The sequence below is a fragment of the Nicotiana tomentosiformis genome, chromosome 2 (assembly GCF_000390325.3).
Source record: "Nicotiana tomentosiformis chromosome 2, ASM39032v3, whole genome shotgun sequence".
NCBI classification, from domain to species: Eukaryota; Viridiplantae; Streptophyta; class Magnoliopsida; order Solanales; family Solanaceae; genus Nicotiana; species Nicotiana tomentosiformis.
Window position 1 is genome coordinate 17,252,144 of NC_090813.1, and position 11,750 is coordinate 17,263,893.

Consider the following 11,750-nt stretch of genomic DNA (forward strand, 5'->3'; position numbering starts at 1 on the left):
TTTACCTGGACCTTTGCTGAGATTCTGCGGTCCTCACAAAAGTGAGTGCGGCCGCAGAAATTTGTGCGGTCCTCATAATTTTGTGTGCAGCCGCAGAATGGCCTATTCTCTGCAACTCAAAACTTCAGAGAGTTCAATTTTTTGGGTCTCCAGTTGTGCGGCCCTGCGGGTGCATTCATTATTGTATGGTATGCACAATAAATGTGCGGTCTGCACTTTGTTCAACACTTGGCTAAATTTTTTGAACACAGTTCCTGCAATGCACACTCATTCCTGCAATTCACTTCAAAACTAGTTAGCTCAAAACAAAACCTATCTAACAAAGAAGAAAATAAAAAATGAAAAGAAACATGGTTGCCCCCCAAGAAGCACATGATTTAACGTCGTGGCACGACGCAGATTACCATCAATCACTTGAAATGAATTAACGCCATGACGTGGCCATCATCAACTTTGCCAAGATAATGCTTCACCCGGTGACCATTGACTCTAAACACTTCATCATTTTTATTTTTCAAGTCCAATGCACCGAAGGGTGTCACATGCACAACCTCAAATGGACCACTCCAATTAGACTTTAACTTTCCTGGAAACATTCGTAATCGAGAATTGAACAATAACACAAGATCACCTTCTTTGAACTCCTTGTTCCGGATGTACTTGTCATGGAGGTACTTCATCTTGTCCTTATATAAGGACGAAGTTGAATATTCATGGTACCGGAATTCATCAAGCTCATTAAATTGTGCCACTCTCAAGTTGGCGGCGACATCCCATTCAAGATTAAGCTTCTTCAGTGCCAACATAGCTTTGTGCTCAAGTTCCACCGGAAGGTGACAAGCTTTAACAAACACTAACCGGTACAGAGACATACCAATCAGTGTTTTGTAAGCCGTCCTATAAGCCCAAAGAGCATCATCAAGTTTCTTTGACCAATCAGTATGGTTGGCATTCATTGTCTTTGACAAAATACTCTTGATCTCCTGGTTGGAGACCTCCACTTGCCCGCTTGCTTGAAGATGATAGGGGGGTCGACACTTTGTGAGTGACACCATACTTTGTGAGTAAGGTATCAAAAGCTTTATTGCAAATGTGCAATCCCCCATCACCAATAATGGCCCTTGGAGTACCGAATCTTATGAGGATGTTCTTTTTCAAAAATGCCACCACACTTCGAGCTTCATTGTTGCTTAAAGACACGACTTCAACCCAGTTTGACACATAATCCACCGCTACCAAAATGTAAATGTTCCCACAAGAGCTCACGAACGGACCCATGAAATCAATGCCCCACACATAAAAAATGTCAATCTCCAAGATGGTGGTGAGGGGCATCTCATTTTGTTTTGAAATTCCACCAGCCCTTTGACATTCATCACAACGCTTGACGAGATTGCTAGCGTCCTTGTAAAGAGTAGGCCAATAGAATCCACAACTCAAGACTTGTGTTTTCGTTCTAGCTCCCCCATGGTGACCACCATATGGTGAAGAGTGGCAAGCCTCAAGAATTTTCACTTGTTCCTCCTCAGGTACACATTGTCAAATCACACCATCGATACAAATCCGGAAGAGATACGGCTCATCCCAATAATAGTCAAGGCAATCTCGTTTGAGCTTCTTTCTTTGGTTTGAAGATAACTCATTCGGTACAATACCACTCACAAGATAATTGGCTAAGTCGGCAAACCATGGCATCCCGGTCATTGAAATGGATAGAAGCTGCTTGTCGGGGAAGGAATCATTTATCTCAAGGCCATCATGTGGACTCCCCTCCTCCTCCAAACGAGAAAAGTGGTCCGCCACTTGGTTTTTACTGCCCTTGCGGTCTTGAATCACTTGATCAAACTCTTGCAATAGAAGCACCCATCGCATTAACCTTGCCTTTGAATCTTTCTTTCTCATCAAATATCGAAGCGCCGCATGATCGGTGTGGACAATCACCTTTGTACCCATCAAGTACTGGCGGAACTTCTCCATAGCAAAGACAATAGCAAGGAGCTCTTTTTCGGTCACTGTGTAGTTGACTTGGGCATCATTCATGGTCTGACTAGCATAGTAGACCGGATGGAAGATTTTGTTGATACGTTGCCCCAACACTGCTCCAACCGCCACATCCCTTGCATTACACATGAGCTCAAAAGGCAAGCTCCAATACGGTGCGGTGATAATAGGAGTAGTAGTCAATTTGAACTTGAGCAATTCGAATGCCTTCATACAATCCTCATTGAAATGGAACTTGGCATCCTTCTCCAAAAGTTTACACAAGGGATTTACCACCTTAGAAAAGTCCTTGATGAATCGGCGATAGAACCCCGCATGACCCAAGAAACTCCTCACTCCCTTCACGGATGTAGGGGTGGGAGTTTAGAGATCACCTCTATTTTGGCCTTGTCGACCTCAATACCATGCTTTGAAATTTTGTGGCCGAGGACAATGCCTTCCTTGACCATGAAGTGACACTTCTCCTAATTCAAAACCATGTTTGTTTCCTCACATCATGCCAAGTCCTTATCAAACTTGTTCAAGCAATCATCAAAAGAGTTCCCAACCACAGAAAAGTCATCCATGAAGACCTCAAGAAAGTCCTCCACCATGTCGGTGAAGATGGCCATCATACACCATTGAAAGGTTGTCGGTGCATTGCATAACCCAAATGGCATCCGCGAGAATGCAAAAGTACCATAGGGACAAGTGAAAGTAGTCTTCTCTTGGTCCTCCACATCAATAAGAATCTAATTGTAGCCGGAATATCTATCAAGGAAATAATAGAAAGCTCGACCGGCCAACCTATCAAGCATTTGATCAAGGAATGGAAGTGGTAAATGATCTTTTCGAGTGACTTTATTGAGCTTTCGATAGTCCATACACACTCTCCACCCAGTGACCGTTCTTATAGGGATCAATTCATTCTTTTCATTTGTTACCACAGTCATACCTCCTTTCTTTGGGACACATTGCACCGGAGAGGTCCACGAGCTATCGTAAATGGGATAAACAATCCCGGAATCCAACCATTTTATGATATCCTTCTTCACCACCTCTTGCATTGCTTCTTTTAATCTTTTTTTATGTTCAACAGAGGGTTTGGCATCCTCCTCCAAAATAATCTTATGCATGCAAAAGGCAGTGCTTATACCCAGAATATCCGCCACTATCCATCCTATAGCTTTCTTCCTCTTTTGGAGCACCGCCAAAGTAGAATCTATCTGCACGTTAGTCAAGCTAGAGGAAAGAATAACCGGTAAAGTAGAACATGGGCCAAGAAACTCATACCTGAGATGTGGAGGCAATGGCTTTAATTCCAAAGTGGGAGGCTCCTCGATTGAGGGCTTTGTTGGAGGAGTCTTCCGGTTCTCAATATCTAAGGACAATTTCGGGGTTCATAAGTGTACGACCCCATTCCTTGCAATGCATTTACACATTCCACGTAGCCTTCCTTCTCATCATCATCATGATTAAGCAATACGACTTCCAAAGTATCATCAACATTCATCACGGAACTAGCATCATCAACAATCACTTCAGTTACTAAGTCCACAAAAGAACAAACTTCATTGCTATTCGGTTGCCTCATAGATTTGCACATATGGAAAATCACCTTTTCATTGCCCACCCGGAAGGTGAGCTCACCGGCTTCTACAAAAACAAGAGCCTTCCCCGTAGTAAGGAAAGGTCTACCCAAGATAATAGGCATCTCATTGTCCACTTCGCAATCAAGAATCACAAAGTCCGCCGGAAGGATGAACTTATCAACACAAACCAACACATCATCAATAATATCCAATGGTCTCTTCATAGTACGATTCGCCATTTATAGCCTCATAGATGTGGGTCTTGGTTGCCCAATTCCCAAAGTTTTAAACACAGAGTAGGGCATCAAGTTGATACTCACCCCTAGATCATATAGAGCTTTGGCAAAGTCGACGCTCCCAATAGTACAAGGGATTGTGAAAGCGCCGGGATATTCCAATTTCGGAGCCATTGAGTGCACAATAGCACTCACTTGATGCGTCATCTTGATAGTCTCACAATTCATTAATCTTTTCTTTGTCACCAAATCCTTCATGAACTTTGCATAGTCGGATATTTGTTCTAACGCCTCAACCAATGGCACATTAATGGATAAGCTCTTCATCATGTCAATAAACTTCTTGAATTGGTTCTCGCTATTTTGCTTGGCGAGCCTTTGAGGGTATGGAGGAGGAGGCCTTGGCATTGGTGCCTTGTCCTTTGGTACTACCAGTTCCGGTATGTCAATCATGTGTTTTTTAGACGGGTTTACTTCTTCTTGGGTCTCCTCCACATTTTCATCAATCTCAATTCTCACTTCTTCATTAGCTTGAACCACATTGCTTGGAATTTCATCTTCTTGAATCACTACATCATCATCCACAACTCTTCTTTGGTTTGAGGTTGTTGCCTCCCCACCTTTTCCACTCCGTGTGGTTATGGCCATGGTATGTCCCGTGTTGTTCCCACCCTTCGGGTTCACCACCGTGTCACTAGGTAGTGCCCCCTTAGGACGATTGTTTAAAGCTTGCGAGATTTGCCCTAATTGAACTCCAAATTTTGGATTGAAGTGTTGTGAAAGGCTAGTTGAGCATCAGAGTCGGCATTTTTCTCCATCACCTATTTGAACATATTTTCAATCCGTCCCATCTCATTATTGGAAGAGCTATAGCCATGGGATGGATAAGGAGGCGGGTTGCTTGGTTGTTGATACATCGGGGGCCTTTGAAAGCCCGACCCCCGATTTCCTTGGTTATTATTCCAACCTCCTTGGTTGTTGCCTCCAAAGTATACTTGATTGTTGTCACCCCAATTGCCTTGGTTTCCTTGATTATTCCAATTGCCTTGATTATTGTTATTGTTCCAATTACCTTGATTGTTATTACCACCACTCCAATTGCCTTGGTGGTTTTGATTGTTCCAATTTCCTTGTTTTCCTTGAGAACACCATTATTGTTGACTCGGGCCTTGAGAATTGTTTCTTTGCCCTTGATAGTTGTTCACATATTGCACTTCTTCCTCTTGCTCATTGTATGATTCGTCTTGGCCAAACCCATTATCATCTTGCACAAAGTGTTCCACACGGTTTTGTATTTGTTGAGCCTTTTGCCTTCTTTTGTTAACCATCATACTCACACCTTCCACTGCATTCACTTTCTTAGGACCTTGAATTTATTAAAGTTGAGCTTTGGCTAATTGATTCATTGTGGTCGTCAACTCGACAATTGTTTGCCCATGATCATGCGATTCCTTGTGTAGGTGAATCACATTTGGATCACCTTGAGGAACAGTATCTCTACTTTGCCATGCCGATGAAGTATCCTCCATTTCATCCAAGATTTCACAAGCTTCGGCATATGGTGTTGTCATGAAGTTCCCACCGCCAAGTTGGTTGACCACGCATTGATTGGTAGTGTTGATCCCTCGGTAGAAGGTTTGTTGAATAATAGCCTCAGTCATATCATTATTTGGACACTCTTTTACCATGGTACGGTACCTCTCCCAAATCTCGTGCAAATGCTCATTGGGTTATTACTTGAATGCTAGAATATAATCCCAAAGAGTAGCTATATGCCCGGGAGAAAAGAACTTGGTAATGAATTATTCCGCCAATTCATCCCATGTATGGATAGAATGGTTTGACAATCTTTCTAATCAATCTAAGGACTTTCCCCGTAGAGAGAAGGGAAATAGCCTCAACCTTAGAGCATCCTCGGAGACGTTGGTCTGTTTACTCCTCCAACAAGTATCCACAAACCCTTTTAGGTGCTTGTATGCATTTTGACTCGGAACCCCGGTGAAGAATCCCCGTTGCTCTATCAATGTAAGCATCACATTGGTGATTTGGAAGTTTCCCGCCCTAATACGAGGCGGGACTATTGCACCTGCATATCCTTCGTTCGGCAACACTCGGTGTGGAGCCGCTCTTGGTGGTGGTGGGGGAGGGACGGGAATATTATCATGAGGCGGTCGGCCTCGCCTATTTACTTGAGGTTCAAGAGGAACCTCATCACCTTGGTCATCGTCCACTTCCTCCCCCAAAGGAAAATTTTCGAGAGGATCATTATTGAGAGTCATTTTTGTACCTATAATCAATTCACAAAAAAGTTAGTAACCCAGAAGGAAAAGAAGACAAGTCACACATAAAACCAAATATTTAGCTAAATCTGTTTTTAGCTCTCCGGCAACGGCGCCAAAAATTGATGTTGCCCAAATTCACACTACTGATTGGGATTGTGAAGCGGTAGATGCAATTATAACTACCCAACATGAGTTGGGGTCGATTCCATAGAGAGCTTATATTGGATTAGGTATATATCTAGACTAGGTGTATGACGTGTCCAAATTGCACTTCCACATAATTAGTTGTTTCTTCCTACTTCTAAAAAGTATACTATTGTTTGTAAATGAAAAGATAAGGAATGATATTTTTGGTATTGTTGTTTTTCAAGTTGATAAAAGATCTAGGGTCGTGACTTCCACCTAAGTGGTTACCTAACGGATTGTGGGCGTTAGGACAGGTTTGATTGATCGAGGTGTAATATAGCAATCACACGCAATTACCCACCCTATACCTCTCGGTAGTTTGAGTGGTTTTGCCCACTTTGGCTTTCTCAAGTCCAAATATGTAATTAACAAAACTAATGATAGATGCTCAAGTCGGGTCTTACTATCTCTAGATTTGACCCTTTAATTGGGGCTATCAATTTCTTGAGTTCACCCCAATTCCTTGTTAGCCAAGTTTTCCTAGAGTTAGTCTCTCTTTCTCAAGTAGAGACTAGGTCAATTAGGCCTGAATCAATGTTTGCAACCATTAATTCTTAAATTCAAGCAAGAACTAGGCTAAATATCATACACCCAATCACAAACAAGCCCCAAATTAAACACCTATTAGGAACCTACACCAGGGTTGGGTCACAACCCTAGCTAAGAATTTAGCTACTCATAGGCAAAATTGAAGAAACTAAAGTAGAAACTAAGATTAAACTCATAATAGATGATTAAGGGAAGAAAATCTAATGTTAAAATGATAAACTATTACAAAGTTACCCAAAACAGTAAGGAAAAAACGTCTATCTTCTTTCAGGTGTTCAAACTTGACCTAAATTTGATAAAAAGATCTATTTATGCCCAGCTGAAATTATCGGACAAAATTTTCCCTGCGGAGGTTGTGCGGCCACACAATTCGGTGTGCGGTCCGCACTTTGAAGCTGGATTGACAAGATGGACTTCTGCGGCCGCACAATTCTGGGTGCGGCCGCACTTCTTTAGATTTTTTCAGACCGCACATTTCTGAGTACGGCCGCACTCTTGGACTTGAGCTGGACATGGGAGATTTCTGCGGACCGCACATTTATGAGTGTGGCCGCACTTTTGCATTCTGCGGCCGCACAATAATAGTGCGGTCCGCACTTCTTCAGGGACCCAAAACACCATCTCTCTGAACCTCGTCTTATGCGGCCGCACAATAATTGTGCGATCCGTACTTTGCGAAGGAAATTTGTCAGTGGTTCTTCATAGTCTGCGGCCGCACACAGTATTGTGCGGTCCGAACTTTGCGAAGGGAATTTGTCAGTGGATTTTCATAGTCTGCGGTCGCACACAGTATTGTGCGGTCCGAACTTTGCTCTTTTCTGCTTTTTTTTTCTTGAGTTGATTTTCGTCTATTTGGCTCATTTCCCAATATTCCTGCAAGAAAGCACATTTCATTAGTTCTCGGGAATACCTTTATGAATTTTTAAGCTAAAACGAAAGTAAAAGAGTGAAAAATAAGTGGTCAAAATCCCTACTTATCAGTACTCCAGATAAGTCCTTCTTTCCTTTCCCCGAAAGTGATGCCTCTTGTCTAAATTCATTGTCAATTCCATTAATTATTTTTCTTTGAATACCTTTCGGTCTAACTCTGTTCCAAAACTAAGGCGACAAAGGGATGGCAAGACTAATTTACAAGGCTTTTGCTTGATACTAGTTAATATTCAAGAGGCACCCAGCCTCGGCAGGGGAATCAAGTCAACCCCGACTGGCCATGGTGGCTGATTCTTTGAAATCAAAACTCTCAAAAGGCGGAAATCAAATTGAAAGTTCCTACAAAGGCAAAATAAAGTTGAAAAGCTTAAGTCCCACGCGACCAACCGTCATGTAAGAGTTTGAAAAGTCAAAGGCTCTTTGGAGCTAGGAATGCAAGTGGTATTCAGAAAACAACTAATGGCAAGTTGAAATCATCATCAAAAGAAGATGGGCCAAGATCAAGTGGCTGAAACACTCAAGGCCGCAAAACCAACCACTGTTTCAAACTAACAATAGTTCTTTGTTTGCAAAAAATAGGAAACAGGTTCAATCCAAAAGCAACCTTGTAATAAGCAGGTGGAACCAAAAAGAAATCACGTGGAGGCTAAAATAGCTCTACAGCAGCAACAACTCTAAAAGGGAAGTCTTCTCCAAATTCTTTCCCCCATTTTACTCATTCTCTTAATTAAAAAAGAAAGAAAGAATGTTCAAAATCATGAATAGCATAGGGTCTCCACTCCCTAGTTGATTTTATTTTAGATATAGGGTCTCCACTCCTTAGTCTCTTTTCCAACATAGGGTCTCCACTCTCTAGTTGATTTTATTTTAGACATAGGGTCTCCACTCACTAGTCTCCGTTTCCAACATAGGGTCTCCACTCCCTAATTGATTTTATTTTTGACATAGGGCCTCCACTGCCTAGTCTTCTTTTCCAACATAGGGTCTCCACTCCCTAGTTGATTTTATTTCAGACATAGGGTCTCCATGTTACGACACAAAATCCACTCTAGGTCGTGATGGCGCCTAACACCGCCGTCAGGCAAGCTAACAATGATTGGTCAACTTAATTACTCAATCTTATTACTTTCGAAATCATAATTTCCATTAGTTAAATAGTATAAAATAGAATTTACAGGGTAAAATAATAATATTACGTGAACTACAATAATAAACACCCGTAGAAACCCCCAAAACCCGATGTCATAAGTGCATGAGCATTTTCTAAGGAGTACAATAATAATAGTACAATATCTGTCCAGAATGTAAACAGACTAGATAAAATACATAGTGCGATGGAGACTCGGTGGTTGCGATGCATAGACTGGAATGCAGCTCACATAAAGTCTCCTCAACAGGTGCGCCTACGAGCCAAGATGATCACCAAATAACTTGTCAGATCCTGCACATTTAGTGCAGAAGTGCATCATGAGTACGTAAATCAACGTGTACCCAGTAAGTATCTAGCCTAACCCCGGAGAAGTAGTGACGAGAGATCGACATCGACACTTACTAAAGGTCCAATAAAGCAATATAATAAAACATAAGCAGGTATGAAACGTACGAGAATGATGGGGTAAATCTGTAAATTATATAATCTTCCAATTACTTCTTTTAAAGCATGAATTTCTAGATCTTGTATTCTACCTTAACAACTCAGAAAATGTCAAGTGTCAATCTAAAATAAATAAGGAATACCATGTAAAACGCAGGGCATCAGTGGAAGGTTTATCTCGTGAATATTCAGACTAATAGTGTTATAACACACGATTCTGCCGAGGTCGTTCGGCCCAAACCGAAATAATGTGTACACTATCGAGGGTCGTGTGGTACGAACCATAGATGCATCTATATACTGCTGAGGCATTCGGCCCGCTCCACAAGAAAAGGAAGGAAGTTACTAAATTACGAGACACGTGTTTACAATGAGCATAAAATAAATATAATGTTTGCCATTTCTCAAATAACTCGCCCATAACTCACAGTGTTAAGGCTTGGCCTAGTGTACATACATTTATTTCTAAATCAATTTCAATTGTAACTTCAACTAATTAAGCCAGCAGAATGAGTTCAAATAATTCAATTATTACATGATACAGTCCTAAGTCCACCTGGACATAAACATGCTTTAGCTACGTACAGACTCTCCTCACCTCGTGCATATGTAGCACCCACAACTAGTTGTACATAACAAGAAATATCACCTAGGGGTAGTTTCCCCCTCACAAGGTTAGACAGGAGACTTACCTCGCTTCGAAGATCCATAACCGGCTTCAAGGCCTCTCTAACACCTCAAACCAATGCCCGTCGATCCAAAACTATTCAAACAATATGCAAACCAATCCAAATATACTCTAATACCCATAATTAATCAATTTAAACAATTCCCAACTCCACTCGAAAAGTCGATAAAGTCTACCCTCAGGCCCACGTGCCCGGATTCCGAAATTATTTTGAGATAAACCTTACCCATAACACCACGAACTCAAATATATAGTTTATTCCTAATTCCATGTCCAAATTCGTGGTCAAAAATTCAAAAATACCAAATTCTAGGTTTTCTACCAAAATCCCAAATTTCTACTAATTCTCATGTTTAAATCCATATACAAACCATGTATTTAACTTGTAATAGATGGGAATCACTTACCTTGTGTTGCTTGATGAAAATCCCCCCATTGAATCTCTCCAAAATTGCACCAACCAAGTGAAAATGAAAGAAAATGGGCCACATCCCCCTTTTAAAAGAACACCTCTGCCCAGACGACCTTCTGCTTCTGCGATCAGCTTGGCCGCTTCCGCGGCGTCGCTTCTGTGCCGAAATCCACGCTTCTGCGAAGTCGTGCCCAGCAGCCCCTTCCCGCTTCTGCACTCCAGGCACCGCATCTGCGATCATGCAGGTGCGGGAATTGCTTCACATCAACGGCCTCTGCCCTGATCACCTTCAGTTGCTTCTGCGACCCACCTCCTCGCTTCTGCGACGCCTCACCCATATGTGCGATTCCTATTCTACGGACACATGCGGTCTCAGCCTTCCCCCAGCAAAATCTGCTTTTGCGCTAGCCTAGCCACTTCTACGGAGTCGCATCTGCGGCCCTTTTTCTGTAGGTGCGATTGCACCAGCAATTGTCCAAAACCAGCATTCTTCCACTTCAAATTTCGATCTGATTCCAATCTGAAACTCACCCGAGGTCCCCCAGGGATCCCATCTAATCACACCAACAAGTCCCAATACCTCATACAGATTTACCCAAAGGCTCTAGACGCCACAAATAACATAAAAATCATGAATCGACGATCAAAATCTCCCTTTCAACTTTAAAGCTTCCAAACTTCGACGAATGCGTCCGATTCATGTCAAAACATTTTGAAATGACGCCAAACTTTGCGCACAAGTCATAATTCACAATGTGAACCTATTCCAAGGCTCAGAATCCCAAACGGACATCGATAACATCAAAATCCACTTCAAGTCAAACTTAAGAAATTCTTAAACTTTCAAAATGCCAACTTCCCATAATAAACGGCAAAATACTCCCGGACCACCCTATACTCAACCCGAACATACGCCCAAGTCCAAAATCTTCACATTGGAACCTTCAAATCCCAATTCCGAGGTCGTTTACTCAAAAGTCAAATTTTAGCCAATTCTTCCAACTTAAGGCTCCTGAAATTAGAATTTTCTTTCCAAATAAATCCGGAACTTCTCGAAATTCAATTCCGGCCACAAGTATAAGTCATAATACCCGAAGTGAAGCTACTCAAGGCCTCAAACTGCCGAACGACACGCTAGAGATCAAAATAACCGGTCGGGTCGTTACATTCTTCCCCACTTAAACATACATTCATCCTCAAACGATCTAAGAACTGTTGCGGGGTTGTCCAAAATCACTGTTTAACACCTCGGGCACCTGCCCGTGCCACCACAACCCAGTGGAGCACATTAGCTCAAGCCA

The 11,750-nt window shown here is 42.1% G+C and overlaps 1 protein-coding gene across 1 annotated transcript; it reads right to left on the bottom strand.

The window, feature by feature from the left end:
• Window positions 1-2,732: 2,732 nt before the first annotated feature.
• LOC138904413 (uncharacterized) lies at window positions 2,733-4,261 on the bottom strand. The gene is made up of 3 exons (XM_070192911.1): window positions 3,893-4,261; window positions 3,599-3,790; window positions 2,733-3,206 (listed from the first exon to the last, which is right to left on the bottom strand). The coding sequence occupies exons 1-3, from the start codon at window positions 4,259-4,261 to the stop codon at window positions 2,733-2,735; spliced, it is 1,035 nt and encodes a 344-aa protein (XP_070049012.1).
• Window positions 4,262-11,750: the final 7,489 nt, after the last annotated feature.